At 39.4% G+C, this 17,526-nt stretch overlaps 2 protein-coding genes across 2 annotated transcripts in view; both read left to right on the top strand.

Annotated features, from left to right (window-relative positions):
• Positions 1–237: 237 nt before the first annotated feature.
• On the top strand, positions 238–16,329 carry LOC111862221 (pre-mRNA-splicing factor ATP-dependent RNA helicase DHX16). The gene is made up of 11 exons (XM_023847432.2): positions 238–376; positions 1,469–1,584; positions 2,670–2,845; positions 4,013–4,299; positions 5,329–5,469; positions 6,895–7,113; positions 8,430–8,560; positions 9,339–9,663; positions 11,389–11,565; positions 12,280–12,430; positions 16,127–16,329. The coding sequence occupies exons 1-10, from the start codon at positions 323–325 to the stop codon at positions 12,412–12,414; spliced, it is 1,761 nt and encodes a 586-aa protein (XP_023703200.1). The 5' UTR covers positions 238–322; the 3' UTR covers positions 12,415–12,430; positions 16,127–16,329.
• The window catches only part of LOC111862218 (pleckstrin homology-like domain family B member 1), an 8,459-nt gene continuing 5,170 nt past the window's right edge, over positions 14,238–17,526 (top strand). The window contains 1 exon segment of the mRNA XM_023847429.1: positions 14,238–14,261. Within this exon segment, the coding sequence (XP_023703197.1) occupies positions 14,238–14,261 (24 nt within the window).

Below are 17,526 nucleotides of genomic sequence, written 5' to 3'. Positions count from 1 at the left end.
GTAATTAAAAGATGAAAGCTATGCATCAGGATTCATATCCTATCCAAAAGCTCTACTAGAGTACTTGTGCCTTGATTTAAGGGCTGTGACCACTGTGTGTAAAGAGTACAGAAAGAGGCAGTTTCATAATATGTTGTTGGTGTTCTTTGAGGAAAGAGATGTAAACTGACAGGAATATGTTTGACTTCTGTTATAGGTTTTAATCATAGAAGGGGAGACAGGCTCTGGGAAAACAACTCAGATTCCACAGTATTTGTATGAAGCTGGGTTTACACGTGGTGGTAAGAAGATAGGCTGTACACAGCCACGTAGAGTGGCAGCCATGAGTGTATCAGCGCGTGTTGCGCAGGAGATGGGAGTTAAGCTTGGAAATGAGGTAAGACCTCACATACAAATCCGAAAGGCTTCCTTGTCTCAGTGTACTTTACTTTTAAAATAACAGAACTATGTGGTCTTTGTATTTTTTCAACTTTGTATCAAAGTTCTTGAGTTCACATTTTGATGAAGATTGTGGTACAAAAAGTTAGCTTTCTGTAAGTCCGCATGTTTCACTATAGTGAACTTGAATTCTGGTCAGCAGCAAGATATATATATGTGTAATTGAAGACAGTGAGCATGATAATTCAGTTGTAAAATTTCGGGATCATACTTGATGGATCAGTTGTACTATTAATGTTCTTAAGTGGTGACCATTGATTACTGAAGTAATAAGTGTAAATTAAATGAGGAATCACTGAGAGAAAGACTTGACAGTACTGACTAGTATTTTTATGATTTTTTGTCATAACCATTAGAAGCTCCAACACTTAATACTAAAAAACTTATAACTAGAGATATTCTTTGATTAGTTTTCATGTAAAGTTTGACCAGTAGGCAAGTCACTGGTTAGGCAAGTGCAATATGTAATTCTGGATTATGTCACTATGTAGTATTATATAAAAAAAGTAAAGCTATCCCTGTAACAGGCCGTGAAGGCCCATGAGGTTATGAGAGGTTGAGGCTCCCACATTATCTAGACAATCAGTTCAAAGATGGTGGCAAGGTTGTCAGCCTTATGCGCCAGCCGCACTTTACTCCCCAGGAAAATTATTTAATTCCTGGTGCTCATTTCTGTTAGAGGCCGAGTCAGCCCCAGGGCCATAGTGAGGCTGGAAGGATTAGGTCAATTGAAAAGAATGCAGTGACCTCATTGGGACTTGAATCTGTGACTTTCCAGCTTGTAGCATAGTGCCTCAACCTCATTCGCTACCACATGCCCAATATAGAATTATACGTGGAACCTGCTGCTTCCATCATCAGAGTACAAGTTTGTACTACTATGAAAATGGAGGCACCAGATTCCACCAAAATATTAATCATCACTTACAGTGTTAGACAGTGTCATAACCAAAGACCATAATCTATATTTGCACAGCCACGAAAGCCTTGTTACTGGAACATTTTGGTCTCAAGACATTTTTTAACACAGGTTGGCTATAGCATCAGATTTGAGGATTGCACTTCTGAGCGGACAGTTATCAAGTACATGACTGATGGAACACTACACAGGGAGTTTCTCTCAGAACCTGATCTGCAGTCATACAGGTATGTTGAAAGATGATGTGAAGTAACAGATACGTTCAAATTCTGTGCTGTTACAGTTCGAGTAATGAGAAATATCTACACTACTTTTGATGTTGAACAGTATGGTTATCTCTGTGGTTAGTTGCTGGCTTCTTGCTATGGAGGCCTGGATTCAATCCCGGGATATTCCACGTGGTATTTATGGTGGGCACAGTGGAACTAGGGAAGTTTTTTCTGCAAGCACTTCTTGTTTTCAGTTCCCGTTATCATTTCATCTGTGCTCCATACTCACCTGTCATTAGGGAATGGCTCACTGGGTCCATTTGAGGCACAGTCTGATGGCACTCTTGAAAATAATGGTTATTTCTAAAATGTACGTGTTTTAAGTTCGAGTGAAACCATGCAGATTATAGATGAAGCTGTTTTGTAAAGAGTTTTCATGAAGAATAACTTCACAATACAGGATCATGCACTAGAATTTTTTACTATTCACCCATATGATGCTTTATGTCACAAAACTTTAGCAAAATTGTATAAAATTAGAGGTTTTCATGGTAGTGAATATTAAGACTGTAGTCTCGTATGTAATGGCATGTAGTTTGGTGATAGATAACAGGTGTGTTGGAAAAATGTACTGCTTCCATCATCATGGTACTCTGTCTATCAAAGTACACAGTGTCAGGTATCAGAAGATGATGACACATTAATATGCTAACTCAGTCAGGCATGTTTGAGAAGGAAGGATAAACTATATTATTTTGTAAACGTTTGAGTGCCATTATAACATTTTATGCCTTGTCAGTAATAACAAGTTTTACCATACTGCAGCTCTTTTCCCAGTCCACTTGAAACACTAATGCATGGTGCTATCAGCCCAATATTTTCTAGGTATATTCATTTTAAGTAAGAATTTTATTGTGTTTCACTAAACTAGAAGGGGCAGGAGCCTTCCAATTTTACTAAAATAAAATGCCTGAATATGACCCGCTTGTTGTTTTAATTGTATATCTGAAGAGAGGCACATGGAGTTATGAATAGATATAGAAGGTGGAAGGGTACCTGTAAGTTTATTAGTTATTTGTTTATAAAATATGTGTTTCTTGCAGTGTAATGATCATCGATGAAGCTCATGAAAGAACTCTTCACACAGATATTTTATTTGGACTTGTTAAGGACATTACCAGGTTCAGACCTGATCTTAAGCTGCTCATCTCAAGTGCAACGCTGGATGCACAGAAATTCTCAGATTTCTTTGATGAAGCACCTATCTTTAGAATACCAGGTATGAGAGACATTCTTTCATTTAATGTTCTGTACTTATCAGAATCAGAGATCATTTTTTTCTTATTTACCATCTAAAAACAACAGCTCAGAGATGATGTCATGCAGAAGGAAAGATCACGGGGGGAAACAGAGGAGAAGTTTGGGGAGGACAGAGATAGATGAAAAGGCTTGGTTTGTGAACAAACCACATTTAAATGTAAAAGTGAAGGAAGAAAAAGGCCATCTAAAAGTCAAGAGCCTTCTTCCCAGAAGTTAGCAGAATTAATGAAAATCACAGTGAGGACAGCAGGCCACAATCAGTTAGATTATAGTTATATAGTTATATAGATTATAGTATAGATTTTCATGAGTTCTTAGAAAAGTGCAGATCCACCTGGAGAAATTGTGGCCTTACAGCCACTAGCCACTAGCAATATTCGCACCTGGGATAAACCTCATTGGTTTTGATATACAAACACTTATACAAATTCTACAGCATAATAATTATAAATTACTCTCACATAAAGTATAGCATATAGTATAGAAAACCAAGATTACCGGCCGTGGGAATCCATTGAGCTGACCACACAATACCCTATATCCGCAAAAGTTTGCACTAACTTTGCCGACAAGCAGAGGCCACTTGGTCAGTATAGTTCACTTGTGGACTAAAGGCTATGGAGCATGCTGTAGAATTTTGCTGTCTGGTAAAACTAAGGTGTATTATTTTAAGAGGGTATAAAATAATATTAAAGTGGCAGATATTTGTATTGAGTGTGAAATGTTGGAACATTCTACATCAGTCTGAAATACGAGGTAGCAGAAGTAATGTATAGTTGTCCCTGTGCTTGCTTAAGGATTAGTCATTCCCTGAAGACATGTTGTATTCAAGTTATAGCTCCACATATTCTTAACCTCATCATTAGAAGAAAATGGTAGCCTCAGAGTCTGGCCACTTTACCCATGATAAAAGAGCTCATAGGACTCATTTGGTGGGAGGCTGCATGGGTAGGTGGGCCCTAGTCATTTTGGATATGATGATGCAGAGAAGCATCCTTACTTTGCTGGGAATTGAAATGTGGTGATCCAGCCTCCAGTGCCATGAATATAAACTACTACATTGTAACTTATGTTGGAGCATAAGGAATTTTGAAACTGTACATTTAATTCCTTCTGTCTATTGCAGGACGTCGTTATCCTGTTGATATTTACTATACGAAGGCCCCAGAAGCAGATTATATTGATGCGTGTGTGGTATCAGTACTTCAGATCCATGCAACACAACCACTGGGAGATATATTAGTTTTTCTCACTGGTCAAGAAGAAATTGAAACTTGCCAAGAGCTGCTGCAGGAACGGTCTCGCCGTCTTGGTTCTAAGATAAGGGAGCTGCTCATTCTACCTGTTTACTCCAACTTGCCAAGTGACATGCAGGCTCGTATATTTCAGCCTACTCCACCAAATGCAAGAAAAGTAAGATGTTGAGCATGGTGATTTTGGTATATTACATTTAAATGGTTTACAGAGTGTAAATCCAAATGTTGTTAGGATAATCAAGTGAAGGACAATAAGAGGGGCAGGGGATGTGGCATGCATGTGAGGGATGAGAAGTGGCCGTGGGCTTTTTGTCAGAATCTGAAGGAAAGAGGTCACATGAAATTCTGTGTACAGGTGAGAGGATAGTATCAAAGTATACCATAAAGAAATAGGGTGGGAAAGTGTTAAGTGGATTCATTTGACTCAGAACAGGGTTTAACACTGAGCTCTTGTGAACACTGTTATAAACTTTCAGATCCCATAAAAGGGGCAAATTTCTCAAGTACATGAGTAACCATTGCCTTGGGCCACACCATAGCTCAAGCGGCGGCCTGGGTTCGATCCCAGGTCTGGTCAAGTGGGATTTGTGGTGGACAAAGTGGCACTGGGTCAGGTCTCTTCCGAGTACTTCGGTTTCCCCTGCCAATCTTCATTCCACAATTGCTCCACAATCACCCTCACCTATCATCAGGGGCTGGTACAATAGGCCAGAAGTGGCCGCAGTACAAGGGACTTAGTCCCACCCCACTAGCAATGAAAAAACCATTGCATTCTTAAGAAGAAGTCTGTTCCATGGAGTAAAGGTAAAGTTGGCTCTGTGCTTAACTAATTAAGGACTACGCCATGAAGATGTATAGATATGTGTTTTCTTGACATTGGCACTAGTTGGAGGTGAATGGTCTTGGTACACATTGGAAAAGAGGTTGGCTGGACCCCAGAACTGGTCTGAATGATGCCAAGAAGAGAAATACTGGGACTGACCCCTCTTGTCATCCAGTCCATAGCCAGTCACTCTACCCACTGCGTTATCACAGCTCATCTGTTCCATGGAGTTCTGTGTTTAATTCATTATAATATTATACCGTATTAGAGGGAAGATTACTTGTAGAATCATTCGTTACCATCACCATCAATGTAGTCATCAACATCATCTACTTGTCTTTATATGTTTTGGATCTCTTTCAGGTGGTACTAGCGACAAACATTGCAGAGACATCCCTAACTATTGATAACATCATTTATGTAATAGATCCAGGATTTTGTAAACAAAATAATTTCAATTCACGTACAGGCATGGAGTCACTTATAGTTGTGCCCATCTCAAAGGTAAATTTGGTTTACAGATAATGATGTTTCATATTGTGTTCAAAATACAGTAGGCAAGAAATTCAAAATATAGTGTACTAATTTGATAGTGTACAGAGTCTTAAAACAGTTAATATGAAAAGAGGCTTTTCATGCAACTCTTAGTCATCACTGAAATCATTTGGCAAGTTTTTTACTGATACAGTTGCACCTCTCGAGCAGAAGTTGTAGAGAAATTTTGTGCCCAGTACAAATTTTCCTTGAGTTTTACAGTTTTCATGATAATTAACCTTTATTGTATGTGCACTGCAAAGATATTGCTGTTTTCATTATTGATTGTATATTTAGGTTTATATTGTGAACTTTATCGTTGTGTCTGGTGTTTTCATTTTGTTGTTAATATGTGGTTTAATTTAATTTGAGATTGTGATAAAAAGAAAAAAGATGAAATTATTCCAATACTTAATTGTATAATTAAGCACCATACCATGAAGGCATATGGGGGAGTGGAGGTATGTAAGAGTACAGCTCCACCATCCCTGACATGGGCATTCTGTGGCAGTGAGTGGTCAGTTTCATTTTGCTGCCTCTTTACCCCAGGAATAGAGCCCCTGGTACCCTTTGGACAGGAGGGTGGGTGGGTCTCAGAGCCACTCTAGATTCAGTCGAGAAGAGAAAAAGATCTTGCCCCTTTGGGGAATCATATCCAAATTATCCAGCCCATAGCCTGATCCGAATGCCAAGTGAGCTGTCGCTGCTCCTTAGAGCTGTAAGTATGTATTTATGGATCAAACACTAAAATGCCAACATATACAAACAGCGCTAGCTGAGGTGGGTTTGTCTTACGGTCATTTGTAGTGCAGTAGATGCTCTGATTAAATCAGAATGCCACAGAGAAGTTGGTAGCAGTTGTTCTCCATATTCTGGGGGCCCACGTTCAAATCTTGGCTTTGAGATCATCTATCCTGGGTGATGATTGTTAATAGTTTTCCTTAATCTGAACCAGGCAGCTGGCAGGACAATAATACCACAAATTAGCCCATGTCTGTTTCTTTCCACATCATTTCCCATTCACTGTCCACTAATCATCCTATCATTCTACATTATGTAGCAGATGTGGCCAAACTGTAGTTTGCAGACTGCATATGGCTCTTTTGAACCATAACTTTGGCTTGTGGAAACGATTTTAGTCAGTCCTTTTTTGCAATCCAGTCTACATTTGTTTGCAGCTAAGTTCAGTGAGTTTGCTCACTCCCACTATATAGTGTGAGCTACTGAAAACATGATTAAGTAAACCTTAAAACAGACCAGTAATACTAACAATTATAAAAATATAGAACCACAACTTTGCCTTTAAGCTGTGGAAAGCAGTGACATGATTGTTGTATTGCACGTTCATTTGTTGATGGATTGAATGATAAATCATGGTAACATTTTGACTTCCAGGCCTCTGCAAATCAACGAGCAGGGCGTGCAGGCCGTGTTGCAGCCGGCAAGTGTTTCCGTCTGTATACAGCCTGGGCATACAAGCATGAATTAGAAGATAACACAGTACCAGAGATTCAGCGTATTAATTTGGGCAATGCTGTATTGACATTGAAGGCTTTAGGAATTGATGACCTTGTACATTTTGACTTTTTGGATCCTCCACCTCATGAGACACTGGTGAGAAAACTGATTTATTAGGAGGTTGGTGAGAATGGGATGTGGAAGATGTATACATCCTTAGAGTTATAATTTTCTTTGCTGTATGTTAGTTTGAGGGAAACTGACCGGAATAATATTTCTGGTCTAACCTATGATGTAAGTCTCAGGAAGGTAAACTGTTACTCTGCTTATGACGTATACTATACTGAGGCAACTTGGGTAGGTCTCATGTTTGGCGGAGATGACGCTGCTTGAAGCATCCCAATATCTTCCTGCTGTTCAGTTCCTCTCCATGTCCACAGCTGCTTGTTTTGTCTTTCTTCTTTTGTGTGAGTACTTTACAGCAGTCAGTAACTTGACTGTATAGCATGGAATGGTAGGATGACTGGTGAATGATGAATTGGAAAGGATCTGAGGTACTGTCTCAACATGTGTGGGAGGACTGAAGAAAACCATGAAAAACCTGTCAGGGTAGGTGGTATCGTGGGCAAGATTTCAACTGAGCTCCTTGTGAATACAGTCTACAGCATTAGCAATGTGCAAACCCATTCAGTTCCAATACACTTGTCATTAGTGAAGTTATCCCTTCCAACTTTGCAGTGAACAAAATGGCTAGAAGACTGGAGGTGAGTATATGAAGTATGCTGCTGGGGGGTGAAGCCTAACAGCTCAAGGGAGATGTGGAGGGTGCTCAAGCTATAGGACTTCTTTCTTTTCTTGGCCTAAGTATAATAACGTTATCTTCCAGTACTTACCATCTGAATAGGAAGAAAATAATCATTTCCTGGCTTTGCACAGTGTTCCAGGAAAGACTCTAAATAAGGCTGCCATCAACTGAAGGCAAGATATTACTTTATGATTTTACAGAGTAAGCACTTGAACAGCAGCTTGTGTTATATACCCCTTATACACAGTATTACAGAAGTAGAGCTCAGACCCTGATGAAGACCAAGTAAATCATTTCCAGTTTCTGTGTTGAGATTGTAGGAACGTTATAATATTGACATACAAAACTCTGTGAACACTGGATGATATAAAATATTAGGGTTTGAATATGCATCTTTAACATGACTCTGATATAAAAATAATTTTTAATCTTTATTGTTTGGGAGGAAGGGATTTCAAATCTCCCGGCAAGTAGCCATATTTTAGAAGGGGTAATGATATTTGTGAACAAACAATGCACCGCTCAGCTAGCTGGATTGCATGCATCTCTGCAGTAATGTAGCATTCAGCTTGTACCGGTCAGTCTGGCAGAAGGGAACATGAATTATAATGTATACCACATACTGTGTAGTGTGTTATTTTCCACAAAATGTTTTCTTTTATGGCAGGTATTGGCATTAGAGCAGTTATATGCACTTGGGGCACTCAACCATCATGGAGAACTAACAAAACTGGGCCGTCGAATGGCTGAATTTCCCGTTGATCCCATGATGGCAAAAATGATCCTTGCATCAGAAAAGTAAGTTACGTGATATGCCAGTATGCAGTTAACAGAGATCTGATTCATATTTTGCACTTATTTTCGCTATAAACACTTAAACATATTAGTATGTACAGATTGATATATTTAAAATTGCATCCAAATAGGAAACATATTTTATATCTCATTGAACATAAATTAATTAAGTATATAAAAGATGTTGGGGCATGCAGTAGCATAGTTGGTTAAGGTGCTGTGCTACAAGCTGGAAGGTCATAGGGTCAAGTCCCGATGGGGTCAATGGATTTTTTTCAATTGACCGAATCCTTCCAGCTGCACTATGCCCTTGGGGTCAGCTGAGCCTCTGACAGAAATGAGTACCAGGAGTATTCTTGAAATATTCCTGGGGGTAAAGGGCAGCTGGCGCATAGGGCTGACAACCTTGCCACCATCTATGGGCTGATTGTCTAGAAAATGTGGGAACCTCAACATCTGACTGTCCTGTGGACCTCCACAGCCTCTTACAGGGATACCTTTACTTATATAAAACATGCTGGAAGTATCCTTCATTGTCAGAAATACATTCATTCTTCTTGACCATGTTTCAGTTGTACACTGAGGTACAAAATACAATGTATTCTCTTAGGGCACAATTGTAAATGGATCACTCTGTATGTATAATTCCCCCATACCCGTAGCATGACACTGATCAGAAATACTTTTCTTGCTTTTATAATTTCCCTGAAAGTCTGTACTGTTTCCTGACTGAGCTAGAACAGATAAAAACATTTCAGTTAGCTGTATCCTTTGATTGCAGGTATAAGTGCTCAGAAGAGATTCTGACTATTGCTGCAATGCTTTCTGTAAATGGTGCCATTTTCTACAGACCCAAGGACAAGACAGTCCATGCTGATGCTGCACGACATAGCTTCTTTACACCAGGTGGTGATCATCTCATGCTGCTGAATATTTACACACAGTGGGCTGATTCTGACTTCTCCACACAGTGGTGTTATGAGAATTTCTTACAGCATCGCTCTCTGAAACGTGCACGTGACGTACGTGATCAGTTGGCGGGGCTCATGGCACGTGTTGAGATAGATCTGGTTTCAGCAGCAGGTGACACTGTTGGAATCAGGAAGGTAACCTACAGTGACATCTAATAATACATATAGATAGGACCGTCATATTTCTGCATTCAGTCATTCAGTTTCATTAGTCTCAGTCTGGAGTGAGCAGCGAATCTGAGTACTCTTTGTAGTAAAATGTAAGCACAGTGTAACAGTTTTGGTGCATTTTCTCCTTTTTATTCCGTTCTCTTGAAAAATGTAAGTTAAGAAAAAGCATAATTGGTATGAAATATGTACCATTTTTCTCTACAGCTTTTGTTCAGAATGTTCTTGTTCTCCAAAATTTGTAGTGGTTACACTGAAGATCTGTGGAGAACTGTATGTAGGCTTTCATGTAAGGTGTCCATTGCCGCTGCCTGATTTTAACCAAAATTGGAATGTCAACAAATTTTAGTAAAGCTCCTCAGTATGTAATGTCATGAAAATCAGTTCAGCAGTTCTGCAACAAGTTCCTGCATTTATCCACATGACAGAGAGATTGAGATGACAAAGCAAACAATAACACCGTGAACATGCCTAGAGGTTCAGATTTTGTGGTTTGTAACTTATTCTATGAAATACAGCGCAGTCCGAATATAATTTGATTTTATATTAGAAATCACTCTCACTTATGGAGCTGAGCCCTTCTTGAGAAGCCGCTAGTTGTGCAGCTACTCAAGAACTTCCCAGCATTTTATGGACCCCAAAGGTTCATTACCGTGTTCACAAGAGCCCTCCTCTGGTCCCTATCCTGAGCCAGATTAATCAAGCCATACCATCCCATCATATCTCTCTAAGATCCATTTTAATATTGTCCACTCACCTGTGTCTTGGTCTTCCCAGTTGTCTTCTTCCCTCTGGCTTTCCACCAACATCCCATATGCATCCCCCTTCTCCCCCATTTGTGCTTATATTAGAAATACCTGCTCACAATATCCTTACATTTCAAATGTGTATTTATAAGATACATATGAAAGCTTACAACCTTATCAGAATGATGATTTTCATTTCTGTATGCAGAAAATGCTATACAAGCCAAACATGCATTGTAGCTTTCTTCATTTGTATAGTTGGTGACTGATTTTGCATTGCAAATGTGACTTACAAGTAGGCATGGATAAGACCAAGACAGGAACTTGGAAAAATTTTGAGAACTGAAAATGAGAGTTTTCTCTAGAAGACAGTTTTCTTCACAATAGTCACAGTAACAATAGTCATTTTTTCACAGAACACTAAAATGTACTGCTTATCCCTTTGTATTAAGAAAGTCAGATCTGAGGTCATGACCTTTTTCACTGTCAGCAGAAAAATGGAGGGAACAAGGCAGTTTTAAATTTGCAAGGTGATTCTTTGTAGCACTGCTGAATGTTATGATTCTGTTGGATTGGGTAGTTTGTGTGCTAATGCACAAGGCAGAAGTAGTTATCTCAACATTTTCAAAGTCTGAGTCTGAATAGTCGGTGTTCAAATTCATATTCTTTTCTTGTTTTTTTTTGCCAAATGCTCCCATCTTCCTTTGGGCTGCACATTCCTTCTCTGATTGGCTACTCATGTCTTCCATGACAATTTTCCTTGCATCTTCTTATCATCAGTCACATTCCTAACTTGGCTTACTTATGCTTGGAAGATGGGGGCATTGGGTTCCTCAAAGAATTTGTACCCACAGAATGTCATAACCAGAAGGTCAGTATAGTCTAGCAAATACTTTGACTTTCTCTTTTGTTATTAAATATACAATCCTGTGTCTTACCTGTACAGGCAATCACAGCTGGATATTTCTACCATGTGGCTAGACTGTCTAAAGGAGGCCAATATAAAACAGTCAAACATCAGCAAACAGTGATGATACATCCAAACAGTAGTATGTTTGAAGATTTGCCTCGCTGGGTGATATATCATGAACTTATGTTTACAACCAAGGAATTCTTGCGTCAGGTAAGATCATCTGCCGTGAAGATCCATATTGTAGTAAAATGTAGAAATTTAAATGCAATGGGAATGTGCAGTACCAACATTTAAAGAGGAAAAATTGCATTAGAATTATTTAATCTATATCAGAATATAAGCATATAGGGAACCATGTCACTGGCAATAAAGGAATAACAAAATTGAGTTGTTTTTCATCAAAGTAAATGGCATTAGTATGAGAAATTTTGGTAAACAAATATTAGTAAAAAAAATTTAGTATACCAACATCATGGAAAAATTAATTATGAAATATGTTAATGAGGCCTGGGTATTAAGAAGAGGAGCGCTGAAAGACGGGAGGCAGGCAAGTCAGATACAGTACCAAATCAGGAACTGGAATTCACCCACTGGGGTCAAGGTATCCCAGTTAGACCCCAACTGCAGTTAATCCTAATCCTGCAAAACTCTTTACAGTGGAAGTGAAAAATTAATTTTATTTACAAATTTTCACAGTGAAGAGGCATCAGCTTATATCTGAGGTTATCTTATGGTCGAATAAGTACGGTATTTGAGTTTTATGGATAAGAATTTGTTACGATGGTTTCGCAGTGACAAACTGTAGAGCAACTCTTTAACACCATTAAAATATTGGTTGTCATGGCCATAGTTTCTGGTTATGTGAAGGTCAGTCTTAACATCTTCAGCAGTAAAGCTACAAAGAGTATTTTGATCTGATTTCAGGTGACTGAAATTGAAAGTAAATGGCTCCTTGAAGTCGCACCTCATTACTACAAACCTCGTGAGCTTGAAGATTCAACAAATAAAAAGATGCCAAAGATGACAGGAAAGTCAAGAGCAGAACTGGGAATTAATTAGTTATCAGTGTTCACAGGTGCGACATAAAATATAAGACTACAAATAAAAAACGGTATTATTATTGTATCTAGAATCTGTAATTATTCTTTTTAATATATCACAAACTTAACATATTATAAAGAGCCCAAAACAAACAGAAGACAACAAAATAGAAGTTGTAATGTCCTGTTCAGTTTGTTCAGGTAGGCAGCAAGTATAGGGTCGGTTTGCTGCCTACTTCAAGCTGGTTTCTTGCTTGCCATACTCTTATACCCTGAAGATGGAGGTGATAGGTTGCTTTTAGAAGGAGACAAGAAAAAATAACACAACACAGGAAAAGGAAATAAATGTGTCCTTTCAAGCATACTTTCCTTATTTTGAAAACATGAAAGTAGGTTTCCTGATTCAGGAGGGAATTAAGAGGAGATTGAACCCGGGTAATGCTTGCTACCATTCAGTGCAGAACCTTTTGCTTTTTTATCTGCTGTCCAAAAACATAAAAATTAAAATATACAAAACTATAATTTTGCCTGTTGTTCTGTATGGGTGTGAAACTTGGTCTCTGACATTAAGGGAGGAACATAGACTGAGGGTGTTTGAGAACACAGTGTTGAGGAGAAAATTTGGACCAAAGAGAGATGAAGTGACAGGAGGTTGGAGAAAACTGCATAATGAGGCACTTCATTGCTTATACTTTTCTCCAAGTATAATTAGAATGATCAAGTCAAGGAGGATGAGGTGGGCAGGGCATGTAGCATGAAGGGGTTAGACAAAAAATGAATATAAGATATTGGTGGGAAAGCCAAAGGGAAAGAGACCACTGGGAGGACAAAGGCATAGGTGGGTGAACAATATTAAAATGGATGTTAGTGAGATAGGGTGGGATGTTATGGATTGGATTTATCTGGCCCAGGATAGAGAACAATGGAGGGCTCTTGTGAACACAGTAATGTACCTTCGGGTTCAATAAAATCCCGAGTTACATGCACCATCGTCAGTACCATTTAGAATCTTCCAGACTGAAGGATTTTGAGAACGGTGCTAAGATGAATATTTGGAGTGCTGAAGAGGAAGTAACAAGGGGATGAGAAAACACTGTACAGGATGATGGGAATTCCCATAATTTGTACTATGCAAGAAATGTTGCTAGGATGATTACATCAAGGAGGAGCTGATGGGTTGGACATACAGCAGTCTCAGAATTGGCAGGGCTCAGCTTCTTATCTAACTAGATTTTTGTTAAGTCGACAGTCAAAAGAAATACCTAAGCAGTTGAGAAGACTTCAGGTTTGCACAAATATTCCTTGCAAGGATATGTTACACGTTATAAATGCTCAAAGAAGATAAACGCTTTAGTGATGACACTGAAATTGATGTATTAAATGCTTTATAATATAATCCTTAGACACACACATGTTATTACAGACTACTGTTAATAGGAAAAGCATGAGACTTTGGTTATAAATTTATTACATACATTAAACGTTCACACGCTCAGCACAAACAGAGAAACCTATGATGTAAAAATAATGTGACCCAGTTGCAGGGGATTCTGATTCAGTGCAATATATTGTCCTGTGGGGCAGTGCCAACTGAATATAGGCTCTGCATCACTTGGGTTAAGAGATTGTGACGTGGTGCTGGAACATTACACAATTATTCCTTTCTGCTTGAAGGGGGCTTGCACCAAGTTCACTTCAGTAGGGTCTCTGGGTCTGCAGACAGGACGCAAGAGCTGCAGCCACCGTGGCAGGACATCTCCTTCTGTTCTCACTTGCTGCATTTGTTTACTCTGTATCAGTGTTGTTTCTTGGAATTTATTCTTTGAATTGCAACACCGAATCATGTATGCAGCTCTTGCTCTCTTGGTAAGATAGGAGCTGAAATTGCAGTGGTTTTCTGGAACAATTTCTATCACCAGCAGCCGACAACACTCATCCATAATGAGGAAACTCCACCTCAGCACACATGACAGACTGCAGTATCACATTGCTTCTAGTTCCTCATGGAAGTCGCATGAGATTCCCTCCATAAATTTCTAGGTGTTGTTAATCCACTTTGTCTTCAGCCAAGAAGTTGGGAGGCAAGATTACTTCACTTGGAACACCCGTGCTTGCATTCCAGAGTTTGTGAAACAGTTTGCAGACAGAGTATATGCAGAAGCTGTCTCTTCCTGCATTCATATGCAGACCAGGGCGTTCATTCAGTTACCACAAAATGCTTTCAACAGCTTCGATGTCTCCTGGTCACATATACAGAAGGGGCAGATTTGTTTTGTCTCCGTCCCCTCCTATTAGTAATAATCTGATGTTGCTAAGGGGCGGGGTTGAATGCAACATTTTGCTTAAAGTGTAATAAATTTAAGAAACTGAAGTTCTGTTTTTCTAATTTTCACACTACGTTCAGAAATGTATATTGATCCACATTGCTTTAAAATTATTTTTTGTCACATTAAGCCTATAAAATCAGGAATGATAATATCATATTACCTTAGAAGTTCAGGTGGGTGTTAGTCGTGAAAACATTGCACACAGTGCCCCACGTCACATGCGTCACACCAGTACATGGTTTCTGATACACAGCATGCTGTTTCTGTGGTTTTGATGCCTTCACAGTTTGTGGAATCATATAAAATTTCTTTCTCTTAGATGGGGCACTGTTTTGTCTGACGAATGTTGACTTGGCACTTTGTGTTCTACAGCATTAGCATATTTCACACAGAGTTCCTCAATTAACTGAATTCTGACTGACAATTGACCTATTCTTTTCATTGTGTTATTCCTACATATTACCATTGGATTCTGAAAATTTCTTTTTGTCCCTGATAGTTTTGTATATTCTCCCAATGGATGTTTGTGCTTTCCTCAATTCTGTGGTAAAGGACAGAATTGAGAAAAGCACAAACATCCATTATCACTATCTAATTCTGAATTTGATAAAAGTTTGTTCTGATTCGGTTTGAAGTAAATATATTCTCAATTGGTCATGACCGCCATGACACAACACAGCTGGCAATGCTGCAACCTTGTACCTTGCAGCTGGCCTTGGGTAACCAGGCTGCATAAGTCACCATCATGTCCCCAGGGCGCCCAAGGCAAAGGTAGCTTTGTTTGGTAACAAGTGCACCAAATTTTGATATGGTAAACTTTTTCAAAGAATTCAAATGTATTAGAGCTCCTGCATGAAGTTCAAAGTGGGGCAACGAATATACGAAATGATATATACATAAATACTTTACATGAAAAACAACAGTTCAAAATGAGCTGAAACTTAGAGCTGCACTACTCGTGGCAAGTGCGGGCTTCGCGGACATGTGACAGAAGCCGCTGGCGTTCTCTGTACTGACTGCGGCAATGAAGGGTTAAGGTAAAGTTATTTTGTATAGATTCTTAAGGTAAAGCTGTTTGTGGAGTAGCCACAATTGCTTGGTCAGTATAGTGACGAGATATGGGCTGGATGGCCAGGGTTCGATTCCCAGCAGGGCAAGATTTTTCTCTACTCCACTGAGTACAGACTGGCTCTGGGGCCCACCCAGCCTTCTATCCAATAGATATGGGGGGCTATTTCTCGGGGGGGCGGGCTAAAGCGTCCGGGGCATGAAGCTGACCACTGACTTTCAAGTACCAAGGCCAAGAATGCTGGAGCTATACCTCTTCATGGCATGGTGCTTAATTAATTGAGCAGAGAGAAAACTCTACCTTTTTAAAATTGTTTTTGTATCTTCTTTCCTTAGATTGATGTGTCACTGAATATCATGGTCAAGAGGATAGAACTCCTCCATCATATTCATGAGGTCCTGGTTTGGAATCTTCGGCCAGTGACTTGACTATTCTCAGTGAGGGTTTTCCTCAGTCCCTAAAGATGGAATTGAGATAGGTCCATGGTTGCTTCTTTCCACATTCTTTCCAATTTATTATTCTTTAATCATCATATTATCTGACACTGTATATAGTTTGGAATACTGACAGTATTGTTTAGCAGACCATTAATAAATGAATCTATGTCATTACTTTGTGTTTTGAATATGAATAGCTACCACTTGATGCCAAAGTATGACAGTGAAAACTGAGGTAATATATGTAACCCTATGCTGCACCATTTGGTTTCAGAGCACTGTGATGTTATTGAACCAGATATTTTAAGTGCATATACAAATGATGCAGTGTCGATATTTAATTTCATTACATTCTTTATTGGGGGCACACAATAGTGTAGTTGGTTGGGGCATCATGCTACAAGCCAGGAGGTTGCATGTTCGATTTCCGATGAGGTCATTGGATTTTTCGGTTGACCTAATCCTTCTAGTCTCACTGTGTCCCTGAGGTGGGGTTAGTCTGAAACATAAATGAGTACCAGGAATCTTCCTGGAGGTAAAGGGTGGCTGGTGTGTAAGACTAACAACCTCACTGCCATCTGTGAGCCAATTGTCCAGAAAATGTTAGAATCTTGACATCTCACAACCCTATGAACCTTCATGGCCTGTTACAGGGATAGTTTTGACATGTCAGATATTAATTACATGACCTTGAGATTTTAGGTTCCCATGACGGTGAGTATTACGATTCATGGCCTTCCAAGATGGGACACCATGGAGTCTGGTACATAGGTGCAAATGTTTTAGAGAGTTTCTGGTTCTATCCTCAAGGAGAACAGACCTGAAGATGGAGGCAGTAGGTTGAACCGATGCTACTCCGATCTTCACCCTACCACCTACAACTATCGTGAAGTTGGGAGCGGTTGATCGTCACAGGCTCTTGTGTCGTGTTTACAATACTCCCTAAGGTCGTCGCAAGGAATCAAAGCTCGCAGCGGAGGGCCTCACTGAATTAATGACCTACCAAATAACAATACCAAGATTTAATAAACACGAAACACAATATAACTCACTACAAGAATATACAAAATATACAACCCAATCGACATGGCTGAGTTGCCCTGGGCTGATCCGCACTTCATGGCATCAAACCCAGCGACATGCCCAGTTCCACTGGCCCACCGACATTTTGTACGGAAGTCACTTCCTGATCCGCCACAGGCAGCACCAAAGAAAAAAATATATACAGGATGTCCCAGGAGGAATGTGCCAGACTTCAGGAGGGTGTTCCTTATGTTAAACTATGCCGATAAAACCCA

Source organism: Cryptotermes secundus, unplaced genomic scaffold (assembly GCF_002891405.2).
Source record: "Cryptotermes secundus unplaced genomic scaffold, Csec_1.0 scaffold1530, whole genome shotgun sequence".
Taxonomy (NCBI): domain Eukaryota; kingdom Metazoa; phylum Arthropoda; class Insecta; order Blattodea; family Kalotermitidae; genus Cryptotermes; species Cryptotermes secundus.
The sequence above is the reverse complement of the archived record's forward strand: the minus strand, read 5'-3'. Positions and strand labels throughout refer to the sequence as shown.